The sequence below is a fragment of the Chenopodium quinoa genome, unplaced genomic scaffold (assembly GCF_001683475.1).
Source record: "Chenopodium quinoa cultivar QQ74 unplaced genomic scaffold, ASM168347v1, whole genome shotgun sequence".
Lineage (NCBI taxonomy): Eukaryota > Viridiplantae > Streptophyta > Magnoliopsida > Caryophyllales > Amaranthaceae > Chenopodium > Chenopodium quinoa.
Window position 1 is genome coordinate 582,401 of NW_018744137.1, and position 21,200 is coordinate 603,600.

Here is a 21,200-nt window from a genome sequence, read left to right on the forward strand (position 1 = left end):
GCTCAAAATGCAGGTACACTCACTTTTCCTTTTAAATTCTAACATGGCAAGTCAACTCTAGTTCTTTCAATGGTACATACCAATATTTGTGTTGTTCTTTCAATGTTCGAGGCTTTAAAAGCATGTGTGCTATACACGTGAGGATTCTCTCCGATTACTAGACCATCTTGTTACACTAATAAACGAAGAAATTATAAATGGACTGCCTTACACAAATGAATGTAACAGTAGTGATTTAAAAATGTAACATGATCATATTATCATATGTTAAATATTGAAGTTAACATATTATATGTAGCTTTTACATTTTGTTTCAGAAAAACAGATTAGAAAAAATATTTTTGGTAATGCTCTTTTTGTTTTTGTTTGATTGGCAGATATCAGAGAATGCTCAATTCAGAATCAGAATAATGTGTTAGCAAAAAAATTCGACGTAAATGGGGTGATAAAGAAACAGAAGATACATGACTATATGAGCTGTGCTACATGTAACTCATATATTACGAAAAGGGTCTCTTCACATGGAAGAGTAATTTCCACAGAACCAGAAGTAGCGCGATTTTATGAGAAGAAGGTGATAAATGAGCAGGAAATTCATAATTTTTGCTGTTCTAGTTGTAACTCATATATTGCTAAGAAAATCATCTTGCACAGAAGAGATATTGTTCCTGATGAAAGGGCCATCAGTCCACAACCAGGTAATTTATACATCACTAAAATGTCATTATTTATGTTTATAAAGTTTGTAAGGCTAAATGTAATGCATTCACTTTCTCTGTCCGGAATTAATAGTTACACCGTCCATAATTAGGAATGATTCACCTTTGATATTGCTAAAATGTTTTTATACCATCTTCTTTCAATTCCTTATGTAAGTGTGTGTGTTCGAAAGCAATCTATGTTACATTAGAAAATATGACAATTTTTTCTGATATCCCATAATAGTATACGTGACAATCAATTCTAATAAGAGAAAGTAGTTTTCAGAACAATAACCAAGAACTGTTCTATTCTTTACTAGTGAAATAAAACGTCGAACCCATTATTGTTCTATTACAATGACAAATTAGGACATGTCCAGCACTTAGAAACTAGCTTTTCAGAAATCTTATAAAATGGAAGATTTGGTCATAAGAAGAGCACTTCAAAAGGGAAGATTATTTAAGAGCTAAGAAGCTTTTATATACTTTGTACTTGATTTGAACAATCAACAATAACTATAAAGAAGCTGTCACATATAAATCTTTAATTTGAAAAAAAATATACAATTTTCCCTTAATCATTGTTTGATATTTAATTATTTCTCTTTTTGTAAAGTATTTTTTTCCAATCAAACACATAAAAAGAATAGAATAATTGACAATGAAATAACACCTAGAAAAGTAAACAACCTTTTTAATTTAAGATCTTTGACCCAAGTTTCTACAATATTGCAGGACAAATGATTGTGCAAATGCCTGATGTTATAGAGCATAATTCACTTGAAGCTCCTACTCCTGAAGTGTCTCGGTTGGACATAATCAAAGCCGTTGTGTATGGTGGCCTTGTTCAATCCATAACTAGCTTATGTGTCGTAGTTTCTGCAGCGGGTGGAGATGCTTCCACATGTGAGTTTTCTCATCAATTCTGCCTGAACTCCTGCTATGTTATAGATTGGTTTCAGTGATGTTTTTAGTTTTATACTATACTTAAATACATATAAATTGAAGTTATATAGCCTTATTCTGTTCAGAAGTATCAATATTTTGGAAATTTCTTCTTCAAAGATTTGTTATATGATCCAGCATCATTTAGTTACAGAGTTACAGGCGTTACTGACAGATTTTCCAATAATTTTTCTGTTGCCAATGATGTGAAATGTCAGAATGTGTTACATAAACATAATATTTCCTTGGTATTATGCAGAAACTATTCCAAATTTCTGACAGATAACGCCGTCTGAAACAGTGCACTGTATTACTTGATCTTGAAAAGGAAATATTGCATGCTGTCAAATTATTTCGGCTAAAAAAACTGCACGCTTGTTATTGTGTTAAACTAGATTAGAAGACGCTTACATTCAGGGTTTTTATATTATTATGATGTGTTGCAGTGAATATAGTAGCTTTGGCGCTGGCAAACGTTTTTGGAGGACTTATTGTTCTATCTCATAATGTAAGTTACTTCTTTTTCAAACAGCATCTTACATCAGTAGGTTTTCAATCTAACACTTGACCTGATCTTGCAGCTTAGAGCTCTGAAACAGGAGCAGAACACGGAGCATTATGAACAACAGCTTGGGAGACCAGGGCACTTTCTGCTCCATGCAACAACTGCCATCATGTCTTATCTTGTGTTTGGCCTAATGACTCCAATCATTTACGGGTTTTCTTTCTACAAAAGCGATAACAAGTACCTCAAGCTCGCAGCACTTGCAGGTGTTTCTTTCGTCTGCATCACACTGCTGTCCACAGGAAAGGCGTTTGTCCAAAGGCCTCCAAAGGCATATATGAAGACCGTTTTGTCCTACATCGGTCTTGGCATCATGGTTGCTGGACCTGGATATATAGCAGGTGATCTAGCAAACATGCTTCTTAAGAAGTTTGAAGTGTTTGATTCATCGTCTTCTGGTAGTATGTCTGTGATTGAAGCAAAAGTAGTTAATGGAGCATGGTCATCTTATTGACTAGCATTGGCATTCATTTCTAGGTGTTGTGCCTTGTCAAGTATACAATTGTCGCTGATATATTTTGTAGCTCGCAACAATCAATAATGACATTTCTGCCTCTTAATTGTTTATTATACTGTTACAAAATGAATGTAAAGCAATTTTAAGTTATCATTCAGGCTGTGTTACAATTAAAGGCTTCTTAGTACTTAAATTTACACTGTTGCATCAACCTTTTATCAATTGAGCCTCAAAACTTCAAAAGCATATCACCTTTCCATAATCTTCACTGGTTAACAACCCTGCATCTTTTTCAGTGGGATTGAAAACATATATCGGCTCAAAGCCGTCTTCCATCATTGGAACAACCCGAAACCTCCCCTTGATACCTGCACCAACATTAGAGCTGCCAATTCGGGTAAACGGGTCGGGTTTGGGTTGGATCAACTCGGGTCAGGTTAATTCGGATTAATTCCATAACCTATGCGGGTCGGGTTTGGGTTGGGTCCATGCTTGAGTCGGGTCACGTCGGGTCATACTTCTTTTCGGGTTTGGGTTGGGTTTAGGTCGGGTTAATAACAGGTCGAGTTACATTCGGGTCGGGTGAATAATAGGTCAGGTTTAATTCAAGTTTTCACGAGTTAAAACAGGTTAGGGTAATCTCAGGTTCGAGTTGGGTTCGGTTCAAGTCAATAATTTGCGGGTTAGAATCAGGTCTAGTCATTCTCGAGTTTGAGTCGGGTTCGGTTCAAGTCAATAATTTGCGGATTATAATTAGGTCGATTCATTTTCAAGTCGACTCATTCTTGGGTTCAACTCGGGTTCGGTTCAAATCAATAATTTGCGGGTTATAATCAGGTTGGGTCATTTTCAAGTCGGGTCATTTCCGGATTCAAGTCGGGTTATGTTCAAGTTAATAATTTGCAGGTTACAATCAGATCGGGTCATTTCCAAGTCAGGTCATATTCGGGTTAAACTAACTATAAATAGATAATTATCATTTTTATCAAGCTAATTATTTCCTTTGACTATAATATATATGACAATATACTAGGGAACTATAGTCTATAATTTAGGAAGATAATTATCTCCTTTGACCATACAACAAATATATACTATATTTAACTCTTAAATTTGAGGATCATGCTCCTTTCTTTTGCTGGCCTGGACCGACTTGGTCTTCCTAGAAAAAATGCTTTGATCAACAATAATAAGGTGGTCTAAATTGCATTTAAGGTGATTTAAAATCAGGTCAGGAACAATTTGGGTTGAATTTAGGTCGGGTCAATAACAAGTCGTGTTAATTTCGATTCGGGTTAGTAACAAATCGGGTTGAATTTTTGAGTCGGGTAAGTAATAGGTCTGGTAAAATTCGGGTCGTGTCAATAACAAGTTCGGTTGAATTTGGGTCAGGTCAATAACAAGTCGGGTTGTTGATTTAGGATCGGGTTTGTAACAAGTTGGGTTAAATTCGGGTCGGGTAAGGAATAGGTCGTGTTAGGAACGGGTCGGGCAGATTTCAGGTCAGGTTAGTAACAATTCGGGTTAAATTCAGGTTTTGACGGGTTAAAACGAGTTAGGGTCAATTTCAGTTCAATTCGGGTTGGGTGTAAGTTAATTAAATAAGTCATTGTAAACCGGTAAATCAGAGCAAGTTGTAAACTGGTAAACTGGCCGTGTAAAAGAAAATTGGATGGTTCCACACACCCAATTGGACTCCCGTAGGTTATTAAGAACCATGGTAAACATTTTGGCAATTTTTATTTTCTGGCAAAAAAAAATCAAAAAAAATTCAAAATTGAAGGCTAATATCCACGTTTTTTGAGAAATTTTGGAGGTTTCGGAGCCCGGTGTCGAAAAGTCTTGAGATTTTAGGGAATACATCTGGAGGTCATATAATGAAGTTTGGAACCATATATGATCTTTACATGTTGTCATAAACGTTCGTGGTAGGCTTGATTTAATGAAATCGATGCAAGTTATAAACCGATAAATATGTCGTTTAAAGGCAAATTGGATGGTTGCACCCACCCAATTAAACTTTTGGAATGTATTAGGGACCATGGTAAATATTTTGGCAATTTATATTTCTAAACGAAAAAAAGTCAAAAAATTCCAAAATTGAAGGCTAATATCCACGTTTTTTGAAAATTTTTGGAGGTTTCGGGGACCAGTGTGGAAAGTCTTGATATTCTAGGGGATACATCCGGGGGTCATATAATGCCGTTTGGAGTCATATGTGATCATTATATGTTGTCATAAATGTTCGTTGTATGCTTGAGTAAATGAAATCCGTGCAAGTTGTAAACCGGTAAATTGGTCATTTAAAGGGAAATTGGATGGTTTCACTAACCCAATTAGACTCCATGAGGATATTACGGACCATGGTAAAAATTTCGACAATTTTTATTTTCGCGCGAAAAAAAGTCAAAAAAATTCCAAAATTGAAGACTAATATCCACGTTTTTGAGAAATTTTGGAGATAACGGGGCCCGGTTGCGAAAAGTCTTGAAATTTAAGGAGATACATCTCGGGGTCATATGCCTTTTGGAACCATATATGATCATTATTTTCTGTCATAAATGTTCGTGGTAGGCTTGAGTTAATTAAATCGATTCAAGTTGTAAACCGGTAAATTGGTCGTTTAAAGGCAAATAAGATTGTTCCACCCACCCAATGGGACTCCCAGACGGTATTAGGGATCATGGTAAACATTTCGGAAATTTTTATTTCTGGGCAAAAAAAGTCAAAATTACAAAATTGAAGACTAATTATCCACGCTTTTTGAGAAATTTTTGAGGATTCGGAGCCCGGTGTCGAAAAGTCTTGAAATCATAGGGGATACATCTCGGAGCCATATAATGCCGTTTAGATCCATTTATGATCATTATATGTTGTCATAAATGTTATGTTGTCATAAATGTTCGTGGTAGGCTTGAAATCGGTGCAAGTTGTAAACTGGCAAATTGGTCGTTTAAAGGCAAATTGGATAGTTCAACCCACCCACTTGGACTCTTGGAGAGTATTAGGGACCATGAAAAATATTTCGGCAATTTTTATTTCCGGACAAACAAAAGTCAAAAAATTCCAAAATTAAATACTTATATCCACGCTTTTTGAGAAATTTTAGAAGTTTCAAGGCCCGGTGTCGAAAAGCCTTGAGATTTTTGGGAATACATCTTGGGGTCATATAATGATGTTTGGAACCATATATGACCGCTATATGTGTCATAAATGTTCGTGGTAGGCTTGATTTAATGAAATCGGTGCAAGTTATAAACCGGTAAATAGGTCATTTAAAGGCAAATTGGATGGTTGCACCCACCCAATCGGACTCCCGAAAGGTATTAGGGACCATGGTAAACATTTCAGCAAATATTATTTCCGAGCGAAAAAATACTAAAAATTCCAAAAATAAAAGCTAATATCCACGCTTTTTGAGAAATTTTGGAAGTTTCGGGGCCCAGTATCGAAAAGCCTTGAGATTCTAGGGAATACATCTCAAGGTGATATAATGTCGATTGAAACCATATATGATCATTATTTGTTGTCATAAATGTTCGTGGTAGGCTTGAGTTAATGAAATCGCTGCAAGTTGTAAACCGGTAAATTGGCCATTTAAAGGCAAATTGGATTGTTCCACCCACCTAATTGGACTATCGGAGGGTATTAAGGACAATGGTAAAAATTTCGGCAATTTTTATTTTCGCGCGAAAAAAAGTCAAAATTTTCAGAAATTGAAGGTTAATGTCCATGCTTTTTGAGAAATTTTGGAGGTTTTAGGGCCCGGTGTCGAAAAGTCTTGAGATTTTGGGGAATACATATGGGGTCATATAATGCTATTTGGAACCATATATGATCATTATATGTTGCCATATATGTTCGTGGTAGGCTTGAGTTAATGAAATCGGTGCAAGTTGTAAACCAGGAAATTGGTCGTTTAAAGGCAAATTGGATGGTTCCACCCACCCAATTGGACAGGGGCGGATCTATTTATGTGCATGGTGAGTCACATGATTCACCAGCAAAAAAAAAAAGAAAAAAAAAATTTAAAAAAAAAATATCAAAGAGACCGCCTATCTTCTTTGTTGTTGCTATTGCTACCGCCTACCTGAGTTAGCACTTTGTCAAATTTTTTATTTAAATATCAAAGAGACCAGTTATTTTTTATGCAGACATTGAAATATTTGTTGCGTTGCTTTTTTTTTCATCAAAGAGACCTGTTATATTAATAACAGGTCTCTTAAGTTATTAACTATTTTTTTCTACTCTGTATAATTTTTTAATAATTCTTGTTTCTATTAAGGATCATTGTAAACATTTCAAAAAAATTTGTTTACGGGCAAAAGAAGTAAAAAAAAATCCAAAATTGAAGGCTAAGATCCACGTTTTTGACATATTTTGCAGGTTTCGATGCCCGTCGAAAAGCCTTTAAATTTAAGGAGATACATCTCGGGGTCATATAATGCCGTTTGGAACCATTCATAATCATTATAAGTTGTCATAAATGTTCAAGGAAGGCTCTAGGGAATGAAATCGGTACAAGTTGTAAACCGAAAAATTGGTTGTTTAAAGGCAAATTGGATGATTCCACCCACCCAATTGGACTCCCAGAGGGTATTAGAGACCATTGTAAACATTTCGGAAATTTTTATATCCGGGTGATAAAAGTCAAAAAATTCAAAAATTGAAGGCTTATATCCACGTTTTTTGAGAAATTTTGAAGATTTCGAGTCACGGTGTCTAAAAGCCTTGAGATTTTAGAAAATACATCTCGAGGTCATATAATGACGTTTGGAACCATTTATGATCATTATATGTTGTCTTAAATGTTTGTGGTAAGCTTGAATTAATGAAATCGGTGAAAGTTGTAAATCGGTAAATTGGTCGTTTAAAGACAAATTGGATGGTTCCATCCACCTAATTGGACTCCCATAGGATATTAGAGACCATGGTAAACAATTCGGCAATTATTATTTTCTGGCGAAAAAAATTCAAAAAATTCCAAAATTGAAGTCTAATATCGACACTTTTTAAAAAAAAATTGGAGGTTGCGAGACCTGATGTCGAAGAGTCTTGAAATTCTAGGGGATACATCTCGAGGTCATATAATGCTGTTTTGAACAATATATGATCATTATTTGTAGTCATAAATGTTCGTGGTAGGCTTGAGTTAATGAAATCGGTGCAATTTGTAAACTAGTAAATTGGTCGTTTAAAGGCAAATTGGATAGTTCCACCCACCCCAATTGGACTCTCGGAGGGCATTAGGGACCATGGTAAACATTTCGTCAATTTTTATTTTCGGGCGAAAAAGAATAAAAAAATTCCAAAATTGAAGTCTAATAATATCCGTATTTTTAGAGAAATTTTGAAGGTTTCGGGGCCTGTTGACGAAAAGACTTGAGATTTTAGGGGAAACATTTCGGGTTAATATAATGTCGTTTGGAACAATATATTATCATTATTTGTTGTCATAAATGTTCGTGGTAGGCTTGAGTTAATGAAATCGGTGCAAGTTGTAGACCAGTAAATTGGACGTTTAAAGGCAAATTGGATGGTTCTACACTTCTACCCACCGAATTGGACTCCCGGAGGGTATTAAGGACCATGGTAAACATTTCGGCAATTATTTTTTCCGGGCGAAAAAAGCCAAAAAATTCCATAATTGAAGTCTACCCTTTTTGAGAAATTTGGGATGTTTCAAGACTCGGTGTCGAAAGTTTATAGAATTTATGGGATACATTTCGGGGTAATATGTTGTCTTTTGGAACCATATATGATCATTATATGTTGTCATAAATGTTTGTAGTAGGCTTGAGTTAATTAAATCGGTGCAAGTTGTAAACCGTTAAATTGGTCGTTTATTAGCAAATAGGATGGTTCCACCCACACAATTGGTCTCCCGGAGAATATTAGGGACCATGGTAAAGATTTCGGCAATTTTTATTTCTGGGCGAAAAAAAGTAAAAAAAATACCAGAATTAAAGACTAATATCCATGCTTTTTGAGAAATTTTGGAGATTTCGGGGCCCGGTGTCATAAAGTCTTTAGATTATAGGGGATACATATCGGGGTCATATAATGTCATTTGGAACCATTTATTATCATTATATGTTGTCATAAATGTTTGTGGTAGACTTGAGTTAATGAAATCAACGCAAGTTGTAAACCAATAAATTGGCCGTTTAAAGGCAAATTAGATGGTTCCACTTCCACCCACCCAATAGGACTCCCGGAGGGTATTAGAAACCATGTAAACATTTCGGCAATTTTTATTTTCGGGCGAAAAAAAATAAAAAAATTCCAAAATTGAAGGCTAATATCCACGTTTTTTGAGAAATTTTGGAGGTTTCGGAGTCCGGTGTCGAAAAGCCTTTAGATTATAGGGGATACATTTGGGTATCATATAATTCCATTTGAAACCATATATGATCATTATTTGTTGTCATAAATGTTCGTGGTATGCTTGAGTTAATGAAATCAGTGCAAGTTGTAAACCGGTAAATTGGTCGTTTAAAGGCAAATTGGATGGTTCCACCCATCCAATTGGACTCCCGGAGGGTATTAGTGACCATAGTAAACATTTCGGCAATTTTTATTTTCGGGTGAAATAAAGTCAAAAAATTCCAAAATTAAAGACTAATATTCACGCCTTTTGAAAATTTTTGGAGGTTTCGGGTAGAGCTGTCAATTCGGGTAAATGGGTCGGGTTTGGGTCGGTTAGAGTGGTTCGGGACAATTCGGGTCGGGTCAATTCAGATTAATTCCATAACCTATGCCGGTCGGGTTTGTGTTGGGTCATGCTTTAGTCAGGTCATGTCATGTCATACTTCTTATCGGGTTTTGGTCGGGTTAATAACAATTCGGGTTACATTCGGGTCGGGTGAACAATAGGTCGGGTTTAATTCGGGTTTTCATGGGTTAAAACGAGTTGGGGTTATTCTCAGGTTCGAGTCGGGTTGGGTTCAAGTCAATAATTTGCGGGTTATAATCAGGTCGGGTCATTCTCAGGTTTGAGTCGGGTTCTGTTCAACTCAATAATTTGCGGGTTATAATCTGATCGGTTCATTTTCAAGTCGGGTCATTCTCGGGTTCAAGTCAAGTTCGATTCAAGTTAATAATTTGCGGGTTATAATCAGGTTGGGTCATTTTCAAGTCGGGTTATTCTTGGATTCAAGTCGGGCTATGTTCAAGTCAATAATTTACAGGTTACAATCAGGTCGAATCATTTCCAAGTGAGGTCATATTCGGGTTAAACTAACTATAAATAGATAATTATCATTTTTATCAAGCTAATTATTTCCTTTGACTATAATATATATGACAATATACTAGGGAACTATAGTCTATAATTTAGGAAGATAATTATCTCCTTTGACCATACAACAAATATATACTATATTTAACTCTTAAATTTGAGGATCATGCTCCTTTCTTTTGCTGGCCTGGACCGACTTGGTCTTCCTAGAAAAAATGCTTTGATCAACAATAATAAGGTGGTCTAAATTGCATTTAAGGTGATTTAAAATCAGGTCAGGAACAATTTGGGTTGAATTTAGGTCGGGTCAATAACAAGTCGTGTTTATTTCAAGTTGAGTTAGTAATAGATCGGGTTGAATTTTTGGGTCAAGTTAGTAATAGGTCTGGTAAAATTCGGGTCGGGTCAATAACAAGTCCGGTTGAATTTGGGTCAGGTCAATAACAAGTCGGGTTGATTTCGGGTCGGCTTTGTAATAGGTTGGGTTAAATTCAGGTCGGGTTTGGAACTGGTCGTGTAAAATTCGGCTCAGGTTAGTAACAAGTCGGGTTAAATTCGGGTTTTGACGGGTTAAAACGGGTTTGGGTCAATTTCGGTTCAAGTCGGGTTCAGTTCAGGTCAATAATTTACGGGTTACATTCGGGTCGGGTCATCTCCAGGTTAGTTCATGTTCGGATTTGGATCTCACATACTCGGGTCAACTCGGGTATAGGGTTGGTTTCAGGTCGGGTCAGGTTGGGTTTGGGCCACCATTTTTTCGAGTTCAGATGGGTCGATTAATAATCGGCTTTAAGTCGATATTTCGGGTCGGGTCAACTTTTGACAACTCTAACCAGCATCTTCATTTGCAACTTTGCAAGAATGCCATCTCCTTTCCAAGACAAACCCAAGGTCTAGCTTGAAAAAACAGGTAAGAAAATGGGTCTTGTGGCACAAACTTCCCTTCCCCCTTCTTTTCTAAATCCCCCACTTGTAGCCAATGCTATGGCTGATATGTAGCCCAATCATACTAAGAGAGGATCTCCTAAAGTCCTAATATATAAATAAATATAGCCCAATGAAGGACCGTATAAATTTCATTCTTCCCATAGCATAGGGGGGAGGGGGTTATGATAGCCAATTATCCATTTTCACTTTTATGCCATCTGGCAGTACGCCATCAGTAGTGGCCTCCTTGATGTCTAATCCCACTGGTGGGTATAGAGCCTCATGTAGGGGTGGGAATTCTGGTCAATAGTTCGGGTCAAATTTCGAAACAATTTTGGCTTATGCTTAGAAACTATAAAAATAGTGTAAAACTTAATATTATTATGAAATATGAAATTTGGGTCAAATCAGGTCGAATTTCGGCCCTCATGCTCTCCCACAATGCAGGATGATCGTAATCAATGGTTTTTACTTGTACACTCAAGGCTGACTTCCATTTCAAGTTTAGGATAATGCACTGGTCATTTGGTCGGTGGACACTGGTATCTCAAAAATATGTATGTACCAAATGGAGTTATTAAGAACCTAATAATACGAAGTATAAGTTACTTTCCTAATGTAAGCCACCAAAACTCTGTAGACGCTGATACCAGACAGCTGTTACAATTAAAATGATCATTACAGCAGAGAAACGAACGCGATCAGATCACTTTCATGCCCAGAACCAATAATGCTATGTGATGAAACATTGAAACATACAACGAAAACTGAAATCAGACGATGTATAATGATCAGGAAAAACATAGAAGAAATGGTTATAGTACATATATATCTCGGGGAACAAGGTGAATACAGAATTCCCGATAAATATTACAGCCTGCACGCAGCAATGAACAAAGTGTGGACAAGGGGGAGATCAAAAAAAAGAATGGAAGCAACAGCAGGGCATTATCTGACAAAATTTACAAGCAGCTCTTACATTGCAAAGACAAAATAGCAGGAGGTGGGACCACAAGAAAAAATAATAATAAAATTAAAAATTTAAAGGGTTTATATGTTATCTATGTTCTGCACATTCTATTACCACACAGAAGCTGAGGGAGAACCCATGCACCCCAACTGCAAAATGAAGAAAACTGATCTACACTTGTCAATGGCTTCATATCTGTCGGCTGGGAGGTCGACCAATAAGCCGACATTGTTCAGGGAGCAATGAAGTTATGACTTGTTCATGGACAGGAAAAAGCTCCCCGTCAATCCCACATCCATTATGAGAATGCTTTCCTGGTTTGATCCTGACAGATTTCACCTGCATTCCAACAGAAGACGTTTTAGCACCGCCAAACTGCAGGTTCAATCAATGCTAACTAGAGCACATATTTTATTAAGAGTAAACAATCACACATTCACACCTGTAAGGTCATAAGCTTATAATTCTGTTAACAAGTTATATATGTTAATTTAAAGACCATAATACAGCAACTTGAGGAATGACACCGATTTCATCTAGAAGAGTTTTAACCCTCATGTCAAATAGTCTCAACTACTAAGCCATAACAGGCATATAATTTATGAACTTATAATGTTAAGATGCCCCTCCACTAAATCCTGTCCTCCGCCAGATTGGAGTAGAAGCCAACTTTCATGGAAGCAAGGAAAACATTACAAAAGGAGTAAGAAACAACTATCATCGATGACTTTAAGAAAACATTAGTTAAACAGCCTTTGTGCTTTTTTTTAGAAATAAATAAATCATCCTTCTATATACACATACGTACTTTCTCAAAAAAAAATACACATTATTTATTTATTTATTTATTATTATTATTATTACTTGATGGATGGACATATCATTTACCAATAGCTTCAAAAAGTAAAGATCTTGATAAGGAAAGGACTTCCAACATACCTTCACATACTCAACATACGGCAGGGACAAATGTTGACCAAATTGTAGACGTAAGAAAAATCTCAACAGCCTTAGCCTACCACTTCCGTGTACCAGTAATAGATCTAAGGCATTGTCATCAGGTTCAGCATTCGGTGCCACCACCTGAGTGCTTAAACCTTGAACAGTTTTGCATGAATGGTTGCATACTAAAACACCAAGAAATTGTCCCTTCTTAACCACCCAATTATCTTCAAACCTAGGAGTTACTTCAATCCTTCGATCCTCTTCATCTTCTTCCGGTGGAGGTCCAGGCAATTCAATGCGATTTTCTTCATTCCAGTTAGGCTCGGAGTCCCACTTAGGTTCAGAATCCCAGATTGGACCTGGGTCAGACATTGTGGAAGAAATATCCTCTTTATCTGGTCCGGTATTTCCCCAGGAGCTTCTAGTTGCATCATGTGTGGTGGTCATTCCAGTCCATCCTTTATCTGCCCGTGACTTGGACCTAGTCCTTGGCCAATTCGGAGTGGTTGAAAGTGGAATTTGGGGGTGGATTACTTCAGGTTCCGCCATTTCATTCCTCCTCCCGGAAGAGAGACGTTTTGTTTTAGGATCTAAGCCACGCACATAATCAGATGGCTCAGTGCTGGCACGTGTGCTACTGCCAGTTGTGTCCATATCCACACCTGACATCCTACTAGGGCTCATTATTGAATCAATACTTGACAAACTGGAAGCTCTGGGAAGACGATCTGTATTAGATTTTCTCATAATGTCAGTGTACAGATCAGACATATCAACTACCTCTTGATCAGCTAGAAATTTTCCATCCTCAGGTGCCCCTGTTGATGCTGGAAGGTATTCTACTTCAAAATTGTATTTCGGTAAGCATAAAAACTTTAGAAAACCGGCCACAAAGTAACGCAATGGACCAAATCGCTTTTGGTATTTCTCAGAGAGCTCCAGCACTGAAACAAGGTAAAATTAAGATATGAAAACCTCTCAATTAAAGCACAACATATGATACCAGATAATTGTAAAGAGGAGAGGGTTTGCGCTTTATGCTTCAAGCTGCATCTTCCCGTTTAATATGAACATTCAATCCAATACACATTGAAAGATACCATCATACCAGCAATCTAAAAAAATGTTATCAGCCTACATATAAAGTATAACAAAAAATATTTTTTGAGTAAGAGCAATTTCAAGCAGCATGGACAATTTGCATGTAAACATATTGGCACTTGCCAAAAACAGATGGGGTTATGCAGTTTGCCAACTACTCCGTATTAGGCATAAATATAAAAATGAGCAACATAATTGGGCCAACACTTGAAGAATAATATTAGCACAAAAGGCAAGATCTTCTGAAGGAAAGGCAGGTTCATGAAATTGACATGGCGAAGAAACAAATAAGGGTATCAGTGATAACATGCAAAGCAATTTACAAACAATACAATCTATGAAGTATATACGTAGTAGTTACTAAAATATCCAGGATCTGTAACAAACATCCTAGCTCTTCTTCTGGGGTTGCAATAAGGATTAATTTGCATACTATGATTACTATCTTGTGACAACATGATGGCATACATTTCCTCAAAATCAGTACAACATGTAGAAAGTCCACATCCCAAAATAATTCTTCAGCTTACTGTGAAAGAACAAAAACGTGCACACAATAGCTTTCCAGAATATATACCTAAATAAATACCTCATCCTTTTTTAAATACCTCATCCTCTTTCTTTTAAATAAATACCTGATCCCTTATTTCTTTTTTTTTTTCTTTTTTTTTTTGAGAAGGGGGGGGGGGGGATTCTGAAGACTGAAGGTATACACCTCAGTACCCAAATGCGCATTGTGTCAATAAAACAGATTACAGTCACTTTTTCTAAACAAGGATTTCAGAGAGAGGGGGAGAAAGAGGCGCTTCACTGTTTCAACAATTAAATTGACAACACAGAACTTGCGAGTGTGATTAATTACCATCACTGACAAACCCGAAATATGTGACAGTCGACCCAAAGTGAATTAATCCAGTCTGTATCCATTCAACTGCAAACACATCTGTCGCGGTAAGGCCTCCCTGGAGACAAGCAATATGGGGAAGAAACATAAATATGAGAAATCACACAATAAATGACAAAGCTCTACATTAGTAGTTCAGCAAACTTATTTGAACAAGAACAAGAAAGATTTGGGCATTATATTAGTGACTGTAGAAGGTATAAAGTGACATCCATGTTGATTACAGTAAGTCAGTTGCTCAACAAGAAGAGGGGGTGGGGGAAAGCTGACACTCATAATGACAGTGGAGTTCTGTTCATGGCCATCATGCTAACTCCCCTCATTTTAACAGCTAAAAACAAGAATAAAAGCAGGACTTCCAAAAAATTATTTACCCAGAAAATATAAAATAAAATAAAAACAGGGGAGATAATATATGGCACCGTCTTGCACAGCTATTCTAGTTGTATTTTAAGAATGCAGTTGCAATGTTACAATTGGGAAGACAAAACATCTTCAATTTGCTAATAATAATCAACATCTCTCAGACCATAATTTTCAATACAAACACGCAAGTTTAAATTATACAGTTCAAACTTCAAGTGTACAACGTTCATTACATTTGTCTAGCCTCGAGAAGCTATCACGAATTCATGATAACCTCTGGTGATATGGCATAACGAAGGCTAACCACCAGAATGTGACAGTAATTCAGTGATTTACTCATTTACCAAAGCTAAGCAATGTTAACCCAGCCCTTTCAGGAGACATCCAAACAACCACCTTATACCTTTGGTTCAAAAACCAACATAAAGTGCAGGTGAAAAGAGAGCCTCTGAAAAATGCGCTCAAAAAAGTGTGTCTAATCTATAGGAAGCAACACAACTCCAGAATTTAGTAAAAAGAAAAGAATGATGGAAAGAATAATCCGAATCACAAAAATGAACTCATGCCAGCTTCTTACTTGTTACACAGCATAACATGTCTCAATATATAGCATAGAAGAAATGAAGGGCAGAATCTATACAGTGACCTTAACCTACAGGAATTAAGACCTACATAAAAAGGTTGTAAAATCTGAAATCACAACCACCCCACCCCCAAGGAAAAATAACTTTAAAAAGAAAAAAATAATAACAATCAAGATCACACATACAAATTTTTTTGCACATCAGGAGGCAAAAAAAGTAGCAAAACTCTTAAGAAGCTAATGAATCTTAGTATGAAGTTACAACCCACCTTCACGATTGATATTGCAGCAGAAACAGGATCTCTAACCCCCAAAACAGTCCAAACAAGAGAATTATCAGAACCAGCTGGTATAATTCCAATCGGGATCGAAATGACCTCTTTTTTATCATTCCTACTGAGTAAACCATTTAAAACCTGCACAGTCAATAAGGATTCAAAATTCCCATGCACCCATATGAATCAACAAAATATCTTGATAGCATACAAAATATGTGTTATTGAGCTAATATTGTGCAGTAAAATACCAAATGACCCTTTACCCCAAAAACAGAAGCCTCAAACATAAGCTACTATAAAGTAGCATCATATAGGCCATGTGATACGTGATAGTCAGGACACTACAGAGAAGAAGATTTAAGGCATACCTCGTTAACAATTCCATCACCTCCAACACAAACGATCCCTATCAACAGAAAATAGGATAATGAAATAAAAGAAAAAAAGATGTGAAATGTAAACAAAATGTCCAAATCTTAACAAATACCATCAGGACAAGTGCTAAAGTCAACAGTGGAGGCAAGTTTCTTAGCATGTCCAGCACAAGTTGTTTTAACAACCTCCAGCTTAAAACCTGCAAGCTGAAATAATGACAGCCATGAGCAGATCAAGTACTCTGCATACACATCCAAACAATGATATCAAATATAATAATCCATGGTTATCAACCATTTCATTTGGAAGAAACTTAAAGCACCGCATATTTTTATCGCAAGGGATTAAAACCCAATGACACATAACTCAATCCATATATATTCCAGATGAAAAAAGTAAAACACAAAACCAAATGATAGTCACCATAGAATTAATAGACAGAAAGGAATTTCAATTACCATACCATCTGCAATTAATGTACCCCTAAATCCTAACAGCCCTTCTGATATATTTTTCAATTGTTGTCATTTCATAGAATTTGACGCAAGAACGTATGATAATCAATGCCCTGGTGCTCATAAGTGTGTCAATGGAATATTAGCATACCTTAAATATCGGTTCAACCATTCGATGAAATACTTTACTTGACCGGCCACGTCCAGACCGTGGGTTCAAAATTACAAGCATTCTGGGCGGATTCTTACATTTGATATATGGTTCAAATGGTTCAAAAAATATATCACCAGACTCTGAAGATTGTTTCTTTGAGGATACAAGTGGATGCGGCAAACAATTAATATAACATTGTTGATCTGCAAAGGCATTAACCCATTGAAGTGCCTCATCTGGGTTTGAAGCCAAAAAACGATAATCCTTCCGACATCTTCGAGGTTTCATAAAGCAAGATGGGACAAGTGCATGGTTCTTTATCGGATAGGAGTGCACGGTAAAATGTCTTAGACCAGAGTTATATGATAACTGCAAACAAAAAGGAAGGAAAAAAATATCAATAGGGATTATATAGCTCCAAACTACTACAAGATTTACTGAAGAACAAATGTAAATTAGCTCACCGAAATCACATCTTCCAAGTACAATGTATTTGATCCCCAAACTAGTGCCTTGCTAGTAAGCTTGGCGTCAGTAGCATCCTGGTTTATCGATTCTGTTGAAGTCTGTGCATCAGTACTTTTCTTAGTCTTCCTCTTATCCAAAACTAACTTTCCAGTAAATACATCATATCCTAACAAGTCAGATTGTTCGTCCCCAATGTCAATTCTGTGCTCATCCCTCTTTGCTGTTTGTGGATCATTGCTAGTAGCAAGGACCTCATTTCGACGTGAAGCCTTTCCTTTGCTACGTTTTTCAGGAAACACAACTGGAGAGCAGTGTTGTCCAGTAGCTATATTTGAACAGAAGCTCAAGCGACGGCCAGACTGCTGGGTTGTCACTCTTAACGGATTTTTTGGAATAACTCCAGTATTCTGCATTTTTTTTTTATGGGAAGAAAATATCCCCTCACATAGAAGGCTGCAGTGACCTTCAATTTGAGCAATCAGATACCAAAATCAGACACTCGCCATATACATTCGCATCCAGCAGAAACCCCGTGTACATCAGCTCAAAATCGCTGGTAAACACTGTAAAGAAAGGGATGAAATGAGAGAATTAAGCAAGAATTGAGTCCAGGTGTATACAAATGTCACAAAACTAAGATTTGGACATGACCACGACGAAAAGGCAAAGGCATGTGAAACAGTACAAGAAGCAGTAATTAGAATGTAAAATTAAAAACCAGTTATAGTTGTATTAACAGGGAGAGAAAAAAAAAAAGAAAAAAAAAAGGGACGAGAAGAGGTGGGGGGGCACCAGGAGATAAATTACAAAAGACATCATTATTGCAGTTCCTTATGTACATCAAATCTCCAATCATTGAGGTCAAGAGATCATCAAAACAGGCGAATGAAACTTATGCACTATAATGCTACCAGCCTACCACACTGAGGCTGATGTATTTCTGCTCTGAGTTTCAGTATAAGCATTTAGCCTATTTGATATCGCGTCTTAACTTGTCATATATGGGTTTACTATACAAATTCCTTTCTTCACAGTCAATTCAACAAAAAAAAAATGAGATTCAAATGGCTGACTGGTGTCTAATTATTTTCTTAACTTAAATCTTAATATTTCATGACAAACATGCAAATGTGTATTCTTGGTAATCATCTTATAAAATAAAATAATAAATGTTTTTTATATTATAAGGTTGGATGTCCCAAACTCCATCTTAAATATGTCACTCTCTAGTAGATCTCAATATTCTGACAAAATAAGGGCAGAGACACAGCCTGGCAAATCACATACTTCTACAGAAAATTAAAAAACTTTATATGGCCATTGGCCAGGGTCTAACACTGTTGTTCTAGAGCATGCTACACAAAAAAATGTACATCAATTTTAAACACTAGTGTCATGAAAGATATCAACACAGTAATCTTAATTAAAGTCTACAATTCCTCACACTTCAAAAAGATGTGTATGAACTATGAACTAATCCAAAGACAGAGCACTTGCAACAAGACTCGCTAAAACTACAAATCTTATTAGAATTTAATCTTGAACAGGAGCAACTATCCTAGCTTTATACATAAATTGATAAGTGTAGGCATCGATAAGTGAGCTCAATTTTTGGGCTAAGGTAATGAAAAAATGAAATTGGGCTATGGTTTTATGGATTTTGGGCTAAACAAAGGCATTTAGGCTAAATTAGAAAGGCTTTGGGCTTAGAAAAAAGTCTTAGGACTAAGATAATTGGGAAATTCAAACAATCATTGAATCCATTACGCAACCTAGACCATATTAGCAGATGATGTACATTTCAAAGTAGTTTAAACATTGGGATTAATTTGGGCAGACACAATTTGGTGTCTACAATATGAACAGCTACAAGCAGCCCAAAATTTTTTTAATGATGAAACTCTCAGCAATAACTACAAATAAGTGAAACTTTACTAACCGACACCACCCTCCCCTTTCAGAGAGTTAGCTTTTGAAGCCTGCGAGTTAATATCTAGAAGAGGCTAACATTGAGCGTTTGAGACTAATGAAAACTGAAGAGGATGATGAAGAACTGAAACCAGACAGCTCAGCAAATGCGGATGTCAATGAGGAATCAGCTGGAGTCTTGGATGGACAGAAACAATACTTAAAATTGGAGAATGGACAGAATTCACGTAAATTATACTTGTGATTTGTGATTCAGCTACTAGCTTAGATAGAAATTCAACTATTGGCAAACTGCCTTAACTGCTAAACCAATGGATATTTTCACCAACTAGCTTCTTCAGCATTTTCAAGGTTTTCCTCTTGAGGGCTTAAGGAGCCACATAGTACAGTATAATCGTGGTGGGATTTAAACCAAGGTCAAGAATACAGCCAACACTAACAGCCCTCCCCCGGAAGAATTTAGCAGCTAGTTTAGCTGACATCCCTACTCCGTCAATTCTATGGTTTTATAGCAATTAATCATGTGGCATTCTTAAAATATAAAACTCTAGTTTCTGGCACGGCTGGCAGGGTAGTCAAAGACACATTCAAATCAGCTTGCCATTTCTTATTCTTTTCATGGAAGTTTGAACTAAGAGTTGAAAAGGCAGAAATGCCCATTGATTAACTCTATTGATCAAAATCAATTAAGCAAGATAACAAGTTCGCGATTCCAATTTTGCAAAATAAAGCTAGGTAGATATAGATTAAGCTCACTGCAATACTCAATCCTTAACCCTCAAAACAAAGTCTATAGCTCTCTCTCTAGCTCTCCCTACATTTATACTTGCAACAGGTATTTGCTTTAGCTCTCGCTACATCTAAGAACTACCTTCTATCGTTCGGTACCTGAACCTTGCTCATCTACATCCGGTATATACTAAGCTAAAACCTAAACCTCCTCCCCACCTGCAATTCGCTGTAAAACAAAGCTTAATTCCAAACAAACTAATCACCTGCAATCCACCAATATTGAATTTAGGGAATTTACTAAAATAACAATCCCTAAATTCAAAAATAAATACAAAATCAATCAAGAACCAAAAAAAAAAAAACAGAAATAAAACCCCAAAATTCAAAATTTCCATCAATTACCAGCATTAATGCACACAAAAAACATATAATTAAAAAAAAAATGAACAGAATTAAAGTAAAAAACAAAAAATTGATCAAGATCTTACCTCAAATACCCTTAGATCACACCTCTGAGCTGCCTACCTAAAACACAAACAGTAATTTTCCAAAAAAAAAAATAGAAAATTGATCGAAATCTGATGAACAAAAATTCAAAAAATAATAATTTAATTGAACAGACGATGATAAATGTGGTAGAAAAATGGACGATTTAAAATGAAAAAAAGAATAAAGAGTGAATTGATTTAGGGTTGAAGAGTGAGAGAAGAAAAAAGAGGAGAGAGAAAATTGAAGAGTGGAATAGAAGGAGAAGAAAGAGAATGGTTTTGGGGATATTTGGAGAGAGAAAGTGTAATGGTGTCACTAGTCATTGAGTTGTGCCGTATTTTCTATATTTCTTTTTTTAACTTTATTTATTTATATATATTTATGTATTGTTTTTTTTTTTTTTAAATACAGTAATTAGATGATTTTGTCACAATTGATGTCATTCTTCTTTCTTCTATTTGTTCCATTTTATTTGTCTCATTTTAAATTTTTCGTGTTAAAAAAAAATTGACCATTTAAAATATTGTTAGATTCACTTATTAAGTGTTATATGCAATTTTTATTACTTTGTATGGTATTATGTGCATGAAAATTGGTGTAAAAAGTCAAATCAAAC

At 36.1% G+C, this 21,200-nt stretch overlaps 2 protein-coding genes across 2 annotated transcripts; one reads left to right on the forward strand and one right to left on the reverse strand.

Annotated features, from left to right (window-relative positions):
- Window positions 1-1,390: 1,390 nt before the first annotated feature.
- On the forward strand, window positions 1,391-2,800 carry LOC110692969 (membrane protein of ER body-like protein). The gene is made up of 3 exons (XM_021870059.1): window positions 1,391-1,607; window positions 2,093-2,154; window positions 2,228-2,800. The coding sequence occupies exons 1-3, from the start codon at window positions 1,442-1,444 to the stop codon at window positions 2,663-2,665; spliced, it is 666 nt and encodes a 221-aa protein (XP_021725751.1). The 5' UTR covers window positions 1,391-1,441; the 3' UTR covers window positions 2,666-2,800.
- Window positions 2,801-11,598: 8,798 nt separating this feature from the next.
- LOC110692963 (sphingoid long-chain bases kinase 1-like) lies at window positions 11,599-20,944 on the reverse strand. Its single transcript, XM_021870051.1, has 9 exons — window positions 20,584-20,944; window positions 17,431-17,997; window positions 16,964-17,335; window positions 16,470-16,563; window positions 16,351-16,388; window positions 15,974-16,120; window positions 14,714-14,813; window positions 12,745-13,694; window positions 11,599-12,144 (listed from the first exon to the last, which is right to left on the reverse strand). The coding sequence occupies exons 2-9, from the start codon at window positions 17,845-17,847 to the stop codon at window positions 11,995-11,997; spliced, it is 2,268 nt and encodes a 755-aa protein (XP_021725743.1). The 5' UTR covers window positions 17,848-17,997; window positions 20,584-20,944; the 3' UTR covers window positions 11,599-11,994.
- Window positions 20,945-21,200: the final 256 nt, after the last annotated feature.

Excerpts from the sequence above, each read along its gene's own strand:
- LOC110692969 (XM_021870059.1), top strand. The coding sequence starts at position 1,442 with ATGATTGTGCAAATGCCTGATGTTATAGAGCATAATTCACTTGAAGCT. Across the intron at positions 1,608-2,092 it reads GGGTGGAGATGCTTCCACAT|TGAATATAGTAGCTTTGGCG; the intron begins GTGAGTTTTCTC and ends GATGTGTTGCAG. Across the intron at positions 2,155-2,227 it reads TTATTGTTCTATCTCATAAT|CTTAGAGCTCTGAAACAGGA; the intron begins GTAAGTTACTTC and ends CTGATCTTGCAG.
- LOC110692963 (XM_021870051.1), bottom strand. The coding sequence starts at position 17,847 with ATGCAGAATACTGGAGTTATTCCAAAAAATCCGTTAAGAGTGACAACC. Across the intron at positions 16,389-16,469 it reads CTTTAGCACTTGTCCTGATG|GGATCGTTTGTGTTGGAGGT; the intron begins GTATTTGTTAAG and ends TTCTGTTGATAG. Across the intron at positions 16,121-16,350 it reads GTGATGGAATTGTTAACGAG|GTTTTAAATGGTTTACTCAG; the intron begins GTATGCCTTAAA and ends TTGACTGTGCAG.